The 16,491-nt window shown below is 41.1% G+C and overlaps 2 protein-coding genes across 2 annotated transcripts in view; both read right to left on the bottom strand.

Annotated features, from left to right (window-relative positions):
* Positions 1 to 2,745, bottom strand: part of pgap6 (post-glycosylphosphatidylinositol attachment to proteins 6) — a 6,839-nt gene extending 4,094 nt beyond the window's left edge. Inside the window, exons 1-6 of the mRNA XM_035670339.1 lie at positions 2,577 to 2,745; positions 1,919 to 2,102; positions 1,551 to 1,752; positions 859 to 986; positions 491 to 756; positions 33 to 373 (exon numbers count right to left, since the gene is read on the bottom strand). Coding sequence (XP_035526232.1) covers positions 33 to 373; positions 491 to 756; positions 859 to 986; positions 1,551 to 1,752; positions 1,919 to 2,102; positions 2,577 to 2,640 — 1,185 coding nt within the window. The 5' untranslated portion in view covers positions 2,641 to 2,745. The remainder of the gene's footprint in view (positions 1 to 32; positions 374 to 490; positions 757 to 858; positions 987 to 1,550; positions 1,753 to 1,918; positions 2,103 to 2,576) is intronic.
* Positions 2,746 to 3,722: 977 nt separating this feature from the next.
* On the bottom strand, positions 3,723 to 5,826 carry LOC118334553 (leucine rich adaptor protein 1-like). The gene is made up of 3 exons (XM_035670479.1): positions 5,614 to 5,826; positions 4,771 to 4,955; positions 3,723 to 4,275 (listed from the first exon to the last, which is right to left on the bottom strand). The coding sequence occupies exons 1-3, from the start codon at positions 5,824 to 5,826 to the stop codon at positions 3,723 to 3,725; spliced, it is 951 nt and encodes a 316-aa protein (XP_035526372.1).
* Positions 5,827 to 16,491: the final 10,665 nt, after the last annotated feature.

The raw sequence follows: 16,491 nt of genomic DNA, 5'->3' as shown, positions 1-16,491 counted from the left end.
GTGTGTGTGTGTTGTGATTCAGTGGTACTCACAGTGTTGAGTGTGAGCTGTAGGTTGAGCGTACCACCAGTGGCTTGTGTGTGCAGGGGGTATGTGAGCATCGTGGGGTGTGTATTTGTCACGCTGACGTTGGGGCCGTTGACGGGATTGAACCGGAGTGACAGAACGTCCACCTCCTCGTAGAGCACAGGGATGCTCCATATACACGCCGACGCCAACAGCGGTGGTGACAGTGACGATTTGTTGCCAAAGGCGACCACGTCTTCACCCACGGAGCTGTTGCCGGCTGATGAGTTGGTATAGCTGCTGTTGCCACGCAGCTTGTTGATGTCATCATCTACTGCGAGGCCAACACTTTTTGGCTTACATCCCACTGAGGCAGACAAATGCAGAATAGAAAAAGATTCCACACACAGGTAGTGGATTAGAACAGAGATACAATGTGTGAAACGTATGTTTAATGTAAGTGGCTGCATGTTGCTGTGTTCACCTGTGTAGTTTGAGACGATACTAAAGCTAACGGTGCGGTTGTCTTGGCTGCTCTCCACAACGACTCGTAACCAGGTGTGCCAAGGTGGGTTAGAAAGAGCTGCAGAGCAACTGATCCCTGAGCAGTTCACTGTTACTGGGCCATGCTGCAGAGAGGCGGAGCCGAGCCTGAGGACCACAGAACAGTTTGCACCGTCTACACCCTCCCCTGTCGAACAGTCCGCCACGGAGACAGAGAGAGATGAGGCGAACTCTGGAACATACAACCTAAGGCAGACACAAATACATTATTTATACTCATATACAGTGAGAAGACACCTATAGGACAGGATGAAGGATGGGACCACAGGAAATAAAACACAGGCTTACTTAAGACGTGCGGGTCTGTCAGGGTCTGCGGTCTGTTGGAGGAATTTGCCCTGCTGTAAAATGGGTGTGTCCACTGCTCTCCTGATTGACAGCTGAGGCTGGAAGAAGTACGAGCAGGACGGAAAGCCCTAATAGATAAAGACAAAAACATTTATTTATATACAATTCTCTTCAAAACAATCACGCAAACCCTGTGTAGCACCTTTCATACACCCAGTTTAAAGTGTTTAACAGGTTACGGACAAACTAATTAGAGTAATAAGTCAAAAGTTCGATAAACAGTTAATCAATGGGGGACTAATGCAGAAATAGAAATATAGAGATATTAGAACTAAATGTGAGGCCAGGCATTAGTAAATGTGGTTACACAACGAGCTGCCATTCTGCAATACCAGAACAACAGCCAAGAAAAAGAAGAAGCAGAGGAATGTGGTTTAGCTACTTTAGATAAGGTCCAATCCAATTCCAGTGGAACCGGTTGGGGTGGAAGCACAGCACGATTAATATACTGCCACTTTATCCTGGCGTATCAATGCTGAACCAATATCTTATCTTAACAAATCTTTCTTCAAAATGGTCTTCATGAAAATTGCAGCAGTTTTAATGAGCACAGTGTCTGTGTGCAGATGTCCAGAGTAGTTTGGTAATAAAGTGACCACCAGAAAGCACGTACAGTAGAGCTCTATACAAACCTTCTGCTCTATGCGCCCATCATCTTCAGGCAAGTGGGCAGCCACGTACCATTCACCGGGAGCAGGGTTGGAGAGGTTAAAGGTTGTGGAGCTGTGGGATGTCACCGGTAGGATCAGAGAGCGACAGGGGCTCCATAGTGTCGCATTGGGAAACGCTGACCCTACTGGGTTTATAACTGGAGGGGCGCCCCATCGAATATGGCTACAAAAGAGAAAGAGACATACGTTAGAAAGAAAAAGCACTAAAACTAGGCAGAGACGCTGGTTGCGTGGAGGACAACGAGACATAAAGAAGAAGAATGATGGGTAGAGGAAACGACAATAAGTAGCAGGGATGTTTTCATGATGCACAACTTAGTCAAACTCACATGCTGACGTTGTGCTGCCCGCAGTTGAAGTTGTGGCCCTTGGTGACAGAGAACAGCCAGCGAGCGACGGCAGTTTCCTCTGGTATGTGAAACCTCTGCAGCCTCACGTTGCCAAACCAACCGTACTTGGACAACTTCTGAGCTGGTTTGGACGAGAGCTCCGATACAAACGTCACCTGTCCATCTGTGGGATATATGACTTCGTTACAGATGAAAGTGCTTGTCCTGAAACTAAACATGCACAACAGTCCTGCCATTTGTTTTCCCCTTTTGTCCTAGCATGAGGCGATAACAGTGAAGGAGACAGTAAGGGAATGACACATTGACGTGTCTAATAAAAAATACAAATAAAAGCTCTCACACTAACTAAAGGCTAAACTTTGTCCAACGTCAAACACAAACAGTCTACTGACTTTCACCAAGTGAAAGAACTATTTAGCAGTAAGGTGCTGTGTGTATGTATATAGCCACCTTCATTCTGATCACTACATCACACAACACTATGTCTTTTTCGGTGTGACTGTGAGTGTGTGAGCGGTGTGAGGCCGCCGTACACAGCGCACACCGTCCACAGGTGAACGAACATGTCGGCACGGTTAGCAACACGCTAACACTGCAGCTCCCTCCGACCTCGTCCCCTTCAGCTCAGAGCGCTTACCGTCTCCTAATGTCCCAGCTGTCAGGGCGACGACAAGGAGACCGCGTAGAAAACAAAACGCCATGTTTCCTTTCTGAGTGTGTGAAGCATTACACCGCCCTTTATCCAGCCGTAATGTCACACACGGCCGTCTATCGCCGAGGGGAACTTCATTCTACCTGCACAGCACTTCCTGATGTCTTTGTAAATACGTGACGTCATGAAAGTCGTCGGGTGCTGCCTTTGCGGTCTGTCGGAAATATCACACGCGGGCGACCTATTAGTAACGAGCACGGCGTTTTATTCATAAGTTGTGTCATTTAAAAACATAATAATAACAATATCATTAAAGCATCATAAACAGCAACTGTCTTTGTGTGTGTTAATTATAATGTTAATAGTACACGCTTGTCGCTGATGACACGCTGTCATGATTAGGGCTTAATCATCATCGTCACTTAATCATGACCTAAATTTAAGGGCATTTTAAATGTAAAACATGTAAACATTCATTCAGCACATTCGTACCTCTCTGTTGGTTTGAAAGACAGAATAAGCCATCTTTTTCAGTGTTGTTTATTACTAACAGGTATTTAGGCTCATCATTGCATAACAATTTAAGCAGAAGAATGGCAGCATCTTTAAAACCCTCACAGGTTCACTATTGCATTATATCTACAATTGTGAAAGACTTCAAAGACAGACAATATACAAGAAATAAGCACAAGAAATTATTGACTGCCATTCTTGTCTTATAAACAAAATAAGACAGTCAAATGAAATTGAGTGCAATCAAATGAAAAAAAGAAAGAAAGCCCACTGATTAAAAAAAAATCCCCATTGTGTAAAACATTTATCAGACAAGGACATAATATTTCTACATATCTTTTCATATTTGTGATATCTTGCATTTTTAATAAAAAGAAAAATAATCTTTTTGGATTCCTAAAATACACAGGTAAATGAAAAGAAGTGAACACCCAAGTGTCCATCTTAAACAAAAGCACAGACAAAGTCTGAGACTCAGAGTCAGTTACACCTTCATCTTCAAGCATCATTCATCAATCATCCATCAGTGTCAAAGTGCATTTTAAATCACTGCATTACTGGCAGGTAGCTGTTGAACTAAAACTAAAGATCATGAATCTAAATTGTGCTCATAGAACATCATAGAAACGTCACATCGTCCTGTGACTCCACCCAGCTCCACTGAGCATCATAGCCCAGCAAAAATGTCTCTCTATTGGGAGCGTGCTCTTCCTTTTCCATCATATTGGTCTGAGAGGCTCCGAAACCCTTCTCAGTTTGGTTCTCTGTTTGTGTCTCCTCTGACTGATTAGTGAGAGCAAAACTACCAGCATCCACTTCTCTTCTTGCCCTACTTGATCTGAGGAGGGCTCTTCTAATGGTGTCAGCACCGGCTTTGAGTTTGTGTTTTAATGGAGCTACATCTGAGTCCCGTGGTTGTGTCTTTGGTAAATTGACACTAACCAAACTGCTGGCTGATTCCTGACCGTGCCTGCCATATGGGGAACGAGGGACTTCAAAGTTGAAGGTGGAAGAACAAGAAGGTCTCGCTTCGGTAGACTCAGGGCTCCGCGTGTCAAAGTAGCTCTTGTGGTTTGAATCACCGGGATCAGTGGAGTGTGGTTGGTATGGGTGATCTGCCGGTTCCTCACCAGTGGTTTCAGTCAAATCCTGAGTTGGACTCAGGTTCTCTCTGGGGGAGTAGAAACAGTCAGAGCCACATATAAAGCTTGAGCCCTGAAACTAAAAATCTACATCCAGCATGATAAGAAGTTCTCAGTTCAAGTTCAAGGGTTTTCAAGGGTGCTGCAATTTCCCAGCTTGGGATCAATAAAGTATATCTATCTATCTTTACATGACTGCTGGTGTATTCTCACAGCCGTTTGTATGAAAAGTCATGTATTCTTCAGAAAACGCTGATGAATAGTCAAACATGGTAACTCTATGTGAAATAACACTTTTTGGTTGAATTTAGAATTATTTTTATGTCTTATCTGGATATATGTTGTCGTATTGCATACAGTACCATTTGCAATGCCTGGTAAAAATGAAGACTCAACTCCACTACAACAATATTTTGCTTAAGGTAAAAGTAAGACTGGTATTACTTTGTTGAATGCAATTTTTAGTTTGTATAAAAATGAAAACAGGTTCCTGTACGTCTGTCAAACTAAACACTATGCTGTACCTGCGGGGGGACATGGAGGGCCCGTGCTCCTCCACGGTCACCAGGCTGCTCAGGCTGCCTGTTAAGCTGCTGCCACGGCTAACTAGGGTATTCTGCTCCTCCATCAGCCAACGCATGGCCTCGATCCCCTCGTGCACAGCCACCAGCTGGCGAAGAATCCGCACATCTGCGGAACGCAGCCACCTCTGCGTGAAAAGTGAAAAAGTTAGCATGAAGCAGGCATAAACGAGAGAGCTGGTGTGTGTGCACTGCAGGTATATGTAGAGGGGGGAGAGCTGAGAGAGGTGTGTGTGTGTTCACTGTAGCACTGGGGCCCCCAAGACACAACTCTATCTGCCCCCCCATTAGTGACGTCCCTGCTTGTGTGCTCATTTCCAGAATACATGAAGCAGAAGAAATGAGCTAAAGAACAGAGAGGAATGAGGGAGGAGTGAGGTGGCAGAGAATGAGCAGAAGAATCCAGTCAGAATGTGTCAAAGGAGTGGAGGTGAATGAGAGAGAGGCCAGGTGAGGGGTGTGGAGGAGAGACAGGTGACAGGTGAGTGTCATTACACATAAAGCTGAGCAGGAGTATTGGCGCAGAATGGAACTCGGTGGTTTTGACATTTTGAGAAAAACATGTCATCAGAATAAACAGCAGTGATGGCTGGAACAGGTTGTGCAAGTTGTGTCATTTCAAATATGGAAACTTGCGCAGCTACATGCAGGCGCACCACACGCACACCACCACAAACTCACGCTGAGTCATTACAAAACAGAGAGGAAACTGTAACATACATAAACACACAGTGTCTGTAATATGATATTTCAGTTGCTGGGAATACACGGAGACTCTTTCTTTACCATCTCTTGCTTTAAGTTGCTGATTTTGTCGGAGAAGCTTTCGCTGAGCGCAGAGCTGCGGTCTCCCCTGTCCACCACATCAGACCTCCAACCATCTTCGCAGTCCGCAGCATCCCTCATCCAAATCAGAAGACTTTCTGGTGTTTTCCTGCCAACTTTGTTTTCCAGTTCTCTTAGATCTGGGAAGGGGTCGTTGAGGGTTTCCTCTGTCATCCCGCCGCACTGTAATTACCTCCAAGTATTCCGGTCGGTGGCTTTAGGCTGGAGAAGAGCTTGTGCGTAAAAGTCACTTCACCTTTCCAGCTTCTACTGCGAGATGTTAGACCCACCGCAGCTGGGATAATCACACACCCACAAAACTCCCACACTTTTCAACTGGCAACAAAGTCCACACGTTATATTCCTGAACACTCCACAATAAACCATGATCTCGACTGACAAACCTGCCACAGAAGCGCACAACAAGCCATGAAAACGCTGGAAGTGTGAGCGCGCCACTCATCTGTCCTGCTGACTGCAGCCTGTCACCATTCACTCACAGAGGTATTGCTGGTATGTGGCCCAGAACGTGATGCTGGAAAGTGGAAGTGCTCTTTGTGTATCCTCAAACAATGGTGGGAGTTTCATACCAGCAGTCACATGGAGAGGCTTCAGAGACACCTGTGATCTTTATTACTTTGATTAGAGTTTAATTTCATTGTTTTGAAAAACAGCTATGTTTTAACACAGATTATTTGTTAATTTAGGCTATTTATGACCTATATTTTATCATGTATCAAAGATTTTACATCAGAATGGATCTGATATAAAATGTAAATTAGGCTGTAGGGATATGGGATCAACTCCTGGGATCAAATCCTACTGCCACTGCAATCATAAGATGAGATAAGATAGGATGCAGACATGTCAAATCCATGATCACATAATGTAATAATGTTGTAATTGTAGTGGACATAACATGACTAACTTTAAAAAAAAACAAACAAACCTCTAATTCTTATACCCTGTTGTAGCATCTTATTACCAGAATACTCCCAAAAAACAAATGAACACATAAACACAAAAATAAGTGACTGAATGAAAAATTCGACATATGAACACATATGCATATTAAATGTGCAAATTATATAGGCTATCTAGCTACAATATATAATTTCATAAGCATAATTCAATTCATACACACATCTTGTGTTTTATAGAAATAGTTAAAGAGCAAGCGAAATGTCTAAATAAAAAAAGACTGCTGACAACCTGGGTTGGTTTCAAGATTCCACTGTATGTATTGAATGAAATGTCTGGAAGATTTATGTTTTAAAATGTTAAACATTAACAGGTAGATAGGCAGCCTACTTGTTCAAATAAATGTAGTTCTTTATAAAAAGAAAGAAATAAGAACAGTGATATTGAGTGGACAGACTATATTTTGGATGTATAGATTCAAGTGCTGGCTACGGTTTATGGTTCAATATTCAATATGCAGTATACAATATGAGTGTTAGTAAACTAATTGTATATGCACAGATTACATGGAGCACTTTGCAGTAAGGAAGTTCTTAATACTTTCCAAAGAGACTCTGCAGAAAAAACAGGTCTGTGCAGTTGCACAGCCCACTTTTAGACACAGAGATGAGCCAAATAAGCAGTGACGAAGCTAACATCTGCCACACACTCAAATAGATGATTTATTTTTATTCATCTGTCATCTTGCCCCATATTGGTGCCTTTCAAAACCAGGGTAACAGTTATGGGAGCTTCCTGCCTCCTCATGTTTGAGGTTATGGCCTGCTAAGTGCGTTGTTTTAAGTGTGTGACACACATTGATGAAGCAGCAGCAGCCAGAAAAAAGATAAAGAATGCATGACGGAAAATACATTTAAGATGCCTCCCCAGCTTATAGAAAACTAAGCTGATAACTCAGAAAAAAAAGTTATTTTGTTTATAATTTATTACTTTTATGTGCAAAGAAAAAGTCAGACAATGGGAGGCAGCTTTGTGACTGTGGGAGAAAACTCTCAGGAGGGTTTTACCACTGGCTGCTGTTAGAGGGAGACAAACACTGCTGCATCCAATACAGACCTGTGAAGAAACTGTCAGCAGCCAAGAAGCTCCAACATTGCCAACTGTTTAATAAGGGAATATTTTTAATTTTAATAAAATACATAATTATATAAAAATACATAATGTAAATATACATAACTATGCAATGAACATACCATTAACATGAGTAAATGTATGCCTCACACAAACATACACACACATACAATTATGGCTGGGGAATAGACTGTTCAAAACCCTTAAACAGGTTAAAAGAGCTGGGTGAAAAACTACTGTTGGGAAAATGTTCAAGAAAACACAAACTATCTATGTAAATGTAAATTTGCCAACATATGAAAACGTATCAACAAATAATACACATAGCAACACAAATACAAAGTACATACATGGGTAGAACCATGTTTTAAAGAATGAATCATGATCTCACCTGGGCGATTTAAAGGGTGACATTTTATTAGCCTATAGCCTTACCTCCCTCAGTGGGTTGCTGCACAGTTTAGAGGCTCATAAAGTTCAGTCACCTTTACTCTTAAATCTCAACAGTGCAACACAATCCCCTGGTTGGGTTGACTGGAGCTGCTCTGTGGAAGCCAGTATAATGCTGTAGTTATGGTGGGCAGTTTCCAGGTAGGATTGTGTTGAAATATGTATGTATGTGTATGCTCTTGTAGATTAGTTCCCACATGCAAACTGCATCTCTGAACATTGCCACATTTACAGGAATCATAAACATTTCAACAAAACAATCTCACCACAAAGTCCATTCAGTAGCTGCTCTCGAGCTTTTGATTGCATCATTTCCTCAGAAAATGTAGAAAATGCAGTTTGCCCATTGGTCATACCAGTGCATTACTGTGCACTTCAAGTACATTTGGGCTTAAAAAATTAACATGTGGGGGTCAGGTATGAGCCTGTCACTTCATACAAATTTCATTTTGGATAAAAAAATTAAATAAAATTGCAATTACAGCATCAGTAATAATGACAAATAACTGCTGTTTGTCATATTCTAAACTGAAATATCAACAGTCTGTTAGAAGCTGTTGTCTTTTCAGGGTTTATATAAAACCAGAAATGCTTCTGTACCACTAAAACAAGTTATCAAGGGCATACAGACAAATTCAGTAACAAAGCCAAAAACCTTTGAAGAAATTAGATACATTTGATTTGAGATAATAATGAATGTTGGAACACACAGATAGATCTGATCCAGCTAGTTGCTGTATTGCTACAGCGGCTGATGATGCTCTTGATTTAAAAGCTTTAAATTGATTTCCATTCCCCTCTAATGGAAGTAACATGAAGCATTAATATTCCCTCCACATTAGTTGTCTGTTGCAACATGAATGTCTTTTTGAGGGAGGGGACATCTGCTTAGCCGGCCACGCTCTCTGACTTTTGGTCATTACATGCAGCTTCTTTTGACGTGATCTGGTAATTGATGTGTTTTGGAGAATCAGCCAACTAGATTCAAAGAGCTTGTTTCGGTCTGTAGATGGCAGCAGACATTCAACATTTTTAAGCGCCTGGGTATTTTATGACATTCTCAGAGGTTGAACAATCTAGCTCGATTTTTGCACCTCTGGGAACACATTCATTAGGTCTGTTTTGTTAAGACTACGGATCAAGTGTCACAGATGAGGCACACAGCAACCCTGAAAACTGAGCCTAAGACAACACTCTGAGGTCATCTCATCTACGTAGGAATCATAAAAAATATGTTTTCTGTAATTTTATAGGAGCGTCTCGGCCATTAATTGTCCACATTTCTTGACAAATACACTCGCCTGCTGCGAACACGTTCCATGATTTCATCAGAGAGAAGCATAATACTGAAAGCAAATTTATCATACTTGACACAACATTCTTGTAATTTCTTGGATTGAAAAACAAGTTGGAATGACCAGTGGATGAAAAATCAGGTTACTGCAACCCCGAGGGGGGGGGGGCTGTAAAATATTACCCACGTATAAGCAAGTGTTTTTTAGGGCAGCTCAGAGTGACCCCTGAGGTCAGCATTACAGGAAGTGGAGGGTAAGCATAAAAATGTTTCACACAGAAAGAATTATGTTTTTTACGAGTCAGGGCCTCTGACTTCCAGTTTTAGGGAAATCATAAACTTACACAAACATTAAAAAATGGTCAGAGTGTGGATGTCATAGAAAGGCCAGCATTATGAGCAGATAAGATTTTACGGCATCTGTCAGTGCAATTAAGTGTGATTTACCATGAATCATAAAGAGGATGTGGGGTTTATTAGGGGAGTTGCCCTACATTTTTTGCCAAACCACCTGAAACGTGAAGAGCCAAGTAGTGAACCACTTTCACTGATGTGGACTGAATTCATCCTGAAGTCTCTTACACACAGAGAACATGTGAATGGGAAAAGAGGACTAGATATTTTAACATCCTCGCGGTGTAGCCCAATTCCCCAGTGAATAAACCTGAAGTGTGTGCATGTGTGTTTGTTTGCATTGAGTCAAGGGTCAGAAAAACAGCATAACAACTGAGGCCACTAGACCAGGAAAGCCCTCAGATTCACATGGTCTGTGGAAGGCCCTCACATTCAAACAAAGCTAAGTAGGGAAGGTGGGGACCCCTGGACTTGGACAGCAAGAAATTAGGTCAGTAGGAAGAAAAAGAAAAAGTGTGGAAGTTGAAATCTTTATATTTTCCAGCCAAAGTCTTGTCAGAACTGTCAGAGATGATGTCGGAGATGACTTTAAATTTAACATTTTGGAAAATATGCTTACAGGTTAAACTTTAATTAATAGCCCAGGCTTTGTTTTGCTTCAATCTCTGAACTCACCCTGCCTTTATTTGGAACAGGCATCTATATCAGACAGGCCTTTAAGTCCTTTTGCACAGGAAATACTATAGTTTATACATGGCGGGTCCACAGAATTTTCTGTAGAAAAACGACTTATTCTAAGGTAATAAAAACACAATAATCCTTATTTTCAGGTGATTATACACTAATGAAAACACACTGGACCTGTCACTTCACCAACCTCAGATATGTTCTGGTTAAGTCTGTAACATTATGTTCACTGGAACACATATTTTTGTGTAATGATCATATAGATTACATCCAACATAAAACTGTTAGAAGTATGATAAGTAAATGTAAGATCAGATATTAACATACAGGCACCCTGTTTTAGCTGCTTAGCTTACATACATTGAAAGCTTGATTACATCCACACTACACACATATTTAAGATATGTGAAAAAGAGGCTAAGGATTAAAAGAGAAACAGTTAGTTAATAACTCCTGCTGCTCATGAATGTTTAGTTAGGAGATCATGCTGCTCTGTGCATCTGTTTCCATTTAGGAACCTACAGAGAGATTAAATGAGTGTGGAGAAGTAATGGATCTCATATGTATGGAGAGGCCCATTTATATCCTGTAATTGTGTTGTGTTTATTCAAACCATGACATAAAGCACAGATCCTGAAGCTGAGAAGACACATAAATAGAGTGTTTACAGTGCGTGAGAGGCATACCAAGAAGTCCATGAATTTCCACTGAAAGGCAAATATTAAAATGCATCAACTTCTAATGTGCATATTACAATGTCACATTGAGGCAAAACATATACAGAGATGCACATTGTGTGAATGCACTGAGGCAGGCTTTTTTTTTTAATAACAGATAGTCCATGTTGTCTGACTGCAGGGTCATCAATAGATTCCTGCGGCATCAGTCTTTGTTTTTTTAAACAGATGGCGGCGGCACCAAAGACCTTGTGCTGTGCCTGATCGAATACTTGATAGGAAAGCCCAGCGGAGCCTGTGTCGGAGGCCACAGAGGCCAGTAGATTCTAAGCACATTAACATTCCTGAATAAATAACCCCAGGGAATGTTATTGTGGAAACATTAAACAGGATTTTCCTCCCAGAGCCCAGGAGAACGGCCAGGCATCACTCTGGTGTCTCCATCACCCCAGGTTAGGAAAAGCTAAAGAACCCTCTGCCAAAAAGAAGAGCTTTTTAAAGCCCTTATATCCTCTCCTTCCTTAGAAAAAAAATTTAATCTCTAAGAATTGCAGCAAATTGCACCATTCTGGCGATTCTGGGTTAATGGCCTTCCTGGTGCAGCCTCATTTCTCATCTTCACTTAGATACTGTTCATCTTTATATCAGTGTGCATTCTAACACGTCTGACCAATAGTGACAGTGTCAAGCACAAAACCCCACACTTGAAGTTACATTTTATATCTTTTTAAACCTTTCCAAATAGGTTAATTCTGCTATTTTGACTACACTATAGGTTTCACATTGTATATCATGCAACATGTGGTTGTAATAATAGACTTTCAGAAGGCCCAGAGGGGGTGAAGAGGTTAAGTATAGTCAAGTCAAGTCAAATGTATTTATATAGCCCAATATCACAAATCACAAATTTGCCTCAAGGGGCTTTGCAATCTGTACAGCGTATAAAACGCTCTATCCTTAGACCTTTGATTTGGCTATTAAAGTATAGAAGCACAGTGAGGGTTTTCCAAAAAGCACCTGATGGAAGCTTTGCTAAACTATGTGGCATTTCCCACTTCCCCCAAACTTCTCAACTACATTTAAGATCTTGTCTTGCGTTTAATTGAATTCTTTAAAGATCAAGTGTTTCCAGGCAATTCTGTTACTCACATACATTGTGTTCAAATTGTGACATTTTGGATATGTCACTGACTCAGACTCTCTCTCCATTCTTTCATGGCATATTGCACATGCTGGACACTCCATTAATATGTGTTGCAGTACACTGTGCTAAAATAAGTCCTCAATTTGCATTGTTGCCCTTTAAGTTCAACATGTATGGGGAATATTTTATAGGTGCTCACAGTTTAATGCATCTTGTAGTAAATTATACACTCAGTTTATTAGGTACACCTAGCACTAATGCAGCCTAATACAAAAGCCCTGCAATAAATCCTACCTCAACAACAAAGAGTGCTGTACCGCTGCTACATTACAGCCTGAAAGGTCTGACATGCAGATTTAATTATTACTCATTGTACAAATTCACTAAAATACATTCACCCATCTTGTCTCTTTCCTTTTCATTAAATAAAAAGTTATAAACTATAATAGATTCTGAAGATTCCACTTCATCTCTTCCAAATTTTAGCCCCCACACTGAGAGTTTAGATCAAAAAGTACCATATATTTGAATTTAGGCTTTTTATATGTATATATACCTATCTAGTACTATACTTATGCTGGTATATAACTGCAAAATACACACTTGCTGTATAGGTTCCACAGAATATCATTAACACAGTTTTTCTTGTGAACCCTGTAGGTTCCCAGTATTTACAATAATACTTGTAATACACTGTCCATTTAATTACCAGTAGGCACAGATATATTTGTTTGATTTCTTATTCATACAACAAATTGCAGGCGGTCTTATAATGTCTTATAAAGAGCCAGGCTAGCTGTAGATGTAGTTTGTGGTGAAGATTAATTGTATTGTGTTATAGACTCTTATTAATATGAATGTGGTGGACCAAGACCCAATGACATCTGAGACCACAGTGCATAAAAGTCACAACAAAGTCATCATTGATATCGACTGTTACTACACAACTCAGACTGCATCATTGAATGGTCATCAACAGATCAGACATATCAATATCCTGTAGTGTCCATAGGAACATCAATACGCAATCAATATGGAAACAACATATAATTATAAGCAGTAATCAATACTACTACTGGTATTCGTGTAGTCAGAATAAAGCAGGTTACACTGATAGATGAACAGCAGAAATATTGAGCTCTAAATCAATATTGATACCACAGGGAGAAAATGTGTTTCAATCACTGCAGCATTTTAAGAATATCCATCAATGGCCCTTCCTCTTCTTTTAAAAACAACAACCTGCATTCATTGATTTATTTTGGCCACTTGGGCATATTGCAACAAGCTGTAAATACAATATTGAAGATGTAAAGGGGACCATGCTAACCGATTTACACATCTCACAGACAGAGCAACATTAGCCATCATTTGGAGTCTTGTTTGTGTCACCAAAACAATTAGCTGAAAGACCGCTATAGCTGCTAGAGCCAGTGTTTGGTTTGTCCCTTCAGGGCTACTGTAGAAATATGGCAGCATGGTGGCGCGGTGGGAAACAGCTCATATATGTAAAATCACTCGAAAATAAGAATCACTGGGTTTCTGTTATGAGCCGTTTTTATCTACAAACGCCACAGATCGCCTTCCATGGAGTACGCCATGTTGAGCGGCTGTGTTTCTACAGTAGCCCAGGAGGGACAAACCAAACACTGGCTGTAGATATGCATTTCACAGCCAGCATAGTTTCTCCTTCATGCTTGGAAGGGTGAAGTGACGGAGTTGCGATCTGCAACTACACTGGACCTATAAATCGGTTCTCTAAGATTCAGATATCATGTTAACAATGTGAGTCAACAGCCCGTGATTTAACTGTTGCCAAGTCAGTATTCAGTGTGTGACCACATCATCGTATTGTGAAATAATTAAATTATATATTTTGAAAGTTAATTTGATTAGTCAAAATCACAGTTAGTTTTGAAACACAACCCTCAAAGACATTTTACTTGTTGAGAGTCACAGTCTTTTAGCACAACAACAATACTCAACAAGACCAAGCAATCACACTGAACTACGGTTCTTCAGTCTCATGGCGATTGGGTTGTTGGATTTCTAATTCTGCTCTATAATCACCATTAAATGACCTGTTAAACAGCTAACTAGTGGATCTAAACGGAATGATACACAATAAAATCCCCCTGCAATTGAATAGCTCTACTTCCACTCAGAAAGGCTGTTATTGCCAAATCCTTGACGACCTCTCCCCCTCACTCCCTCTGTGCATGTTGTGGAGTTGGAGACGCCTGGGGAGGAGGTAGAGCCCACTGAGAGGATTCCTCTGGATCAACCTGTAGCTCTGTTATAGTGCAGCTTGGAGTTAGCTAGATACGAGCAGAGTGCACCCTTTTCCTCCCCCGGTGAATCATACATTCCTAATGTTGGAGGTCAACACTGGGGGAGGACTACAGCTGCAGACACATTGATGATTGCGTGAAAAATAGCTGTACTTGATTGGGTGATTTTTCTCATTAAGGTGCGTGAAGGCTTTCTGTAAGTGATCTTTCTCCAGAGACGTGTATTCATTGCCCGAAAGGTCACAACCAAGCGCCTGCCAAGTGATATGAGAAAGAAAGTGAATAAGGTCTCTCTGGCCAGGTGCCAAAGGAAATACAGGTTTCAGGGAATGAGTGTGGTACCTGAGATTGAAAGTTATTCACACGGGGAGAGTTATACCCCGTCTTCCTCTTTCCTGCTTTTTTTTCTGGTCTCAATTCTTCTGTCCTGTCCTCATGCTTCCCCCTCTGCTGTTTCTCTGGTTACTGGCTGAAAACACATAAGAGGGGCCCTATAGAGGAGTTCTGGGATTTCATTCACCTCCATAACACTGTACATACGGAACATTTAAATCTTTGATAACATTATCATTTGAAGGCCTGATGAAAACAAACCCTCCTCTACACACTGACATGTTATCTCATTGGTGATAGCAACAAGCACGACCAACCTCTTTCCACCTCCTCGTCACAGATACTAAACATGTGGCATAAGAAGATAAAGAGCCTCACTGGTGAGATGTTGCTGTGCTGTCAGTAAATGGCTGCCAGTGCCAGGTGAGCATATGGAGAGCATCAGAACACGCTGCTCGCAATGTTTGATGAAGTCAATGTTTGTGTTCCGTCAGCAGTATATTCTTCTTGGCCCCTTTCCCATGGGACTCCTTCAGACACATATGGAGGTAATTTGTTCAATTTTTTCAGCAGAGAATGAAATAAGAGGTGGGGGGGTGGCCTTGGGATTTTGGGGTTGGAAATCAGTTTGAGAGGTTGGGTCTGGGGGGAGTATTCGTCTTTGGGAGTACAAGGAATTAGGGGTTTCTGTGGGAAATGGCTCTCGTGAGCTTCAAGTAACATTCTAGTATATGTTTAGAGATGTTATTGTAGTTGCTACATGACAATGGCATTAAATAGAAAACAATCCAAAAAGTCTCAAGCACCCAGAGCCTTCAGTATTCATTAGTCCCCAAAATAATTGTTGGATAAAACAAACAACACATTGATTGAACATTATATGTTTGACCTCAGAATGTCACTAGAAAAAAGGTCAGTTGTGGAATTACCACATTTACAAGGGATCTTCCCCTGGTGTGCATGACTGTGTTCAGCAGATGTCACGGCAATAAATCTTTTGCATTATGTAACATTATGTAATCTTTGTACAAGAGGAAATGTACACAATTCATGAGGCTTTATCTTCCATGAACCATGAATAGTCATAATAAAATAAAATAATCCAAATCTGGCCATTTTTAGTATCTTGTGATTTAAATTTCGCCAGATTGTGCCACAGGAAAGCTAATGGAGGGCCAAAGAATGGGTTCAGCAACTGGAGAGCCTGAATGATGAAGTAAATGTCCAGTCTTGGTCATTATTTATCCTCTGTGGTTCACAAATTTGTTGGGAAATCTAGCCATTGTTTTTCTGGATACTTTGTCTTGAAACTAAAATTGTTAAAATAGCAAGGTGGGTACATTTTCAAGAGTTATTAATGGGGAAGGTAAAAAGTTTGGCTGCCGAATCTTCCTACAAGAGAGGAAACAGTGGGCGCCCGGTTAGCTCAGTGGGTAGAGCTGGCGTACCAAGGCTGAGTCCTTGCTGCAGAGGCCCAGGGTTTGAATCCGACCTGCGTGTCATCCCCTCTCTCTGCCCCCCTTTCCTGTCTATCTTCGGCTGTCACTATCCAATAAA

The sequence above is a fragment of the Morone saxatilis genome, unplaced genomic scaffold, assembly GCF_004916995.1.
Source record: "Morone saxatilis isolate NCDOM2014 unplaced genomic scaffold, NCSU_SB_2.0 Contig23, whole genome shotgun sequence".
NCBI lineage: Eukaryota > Metazoa > Chordata > Actinopteri > Moronidae > Morone > Morone saxatilis.
This window is presented reverse-complemented; position numbering and strand designations above follow the sequence as displayed.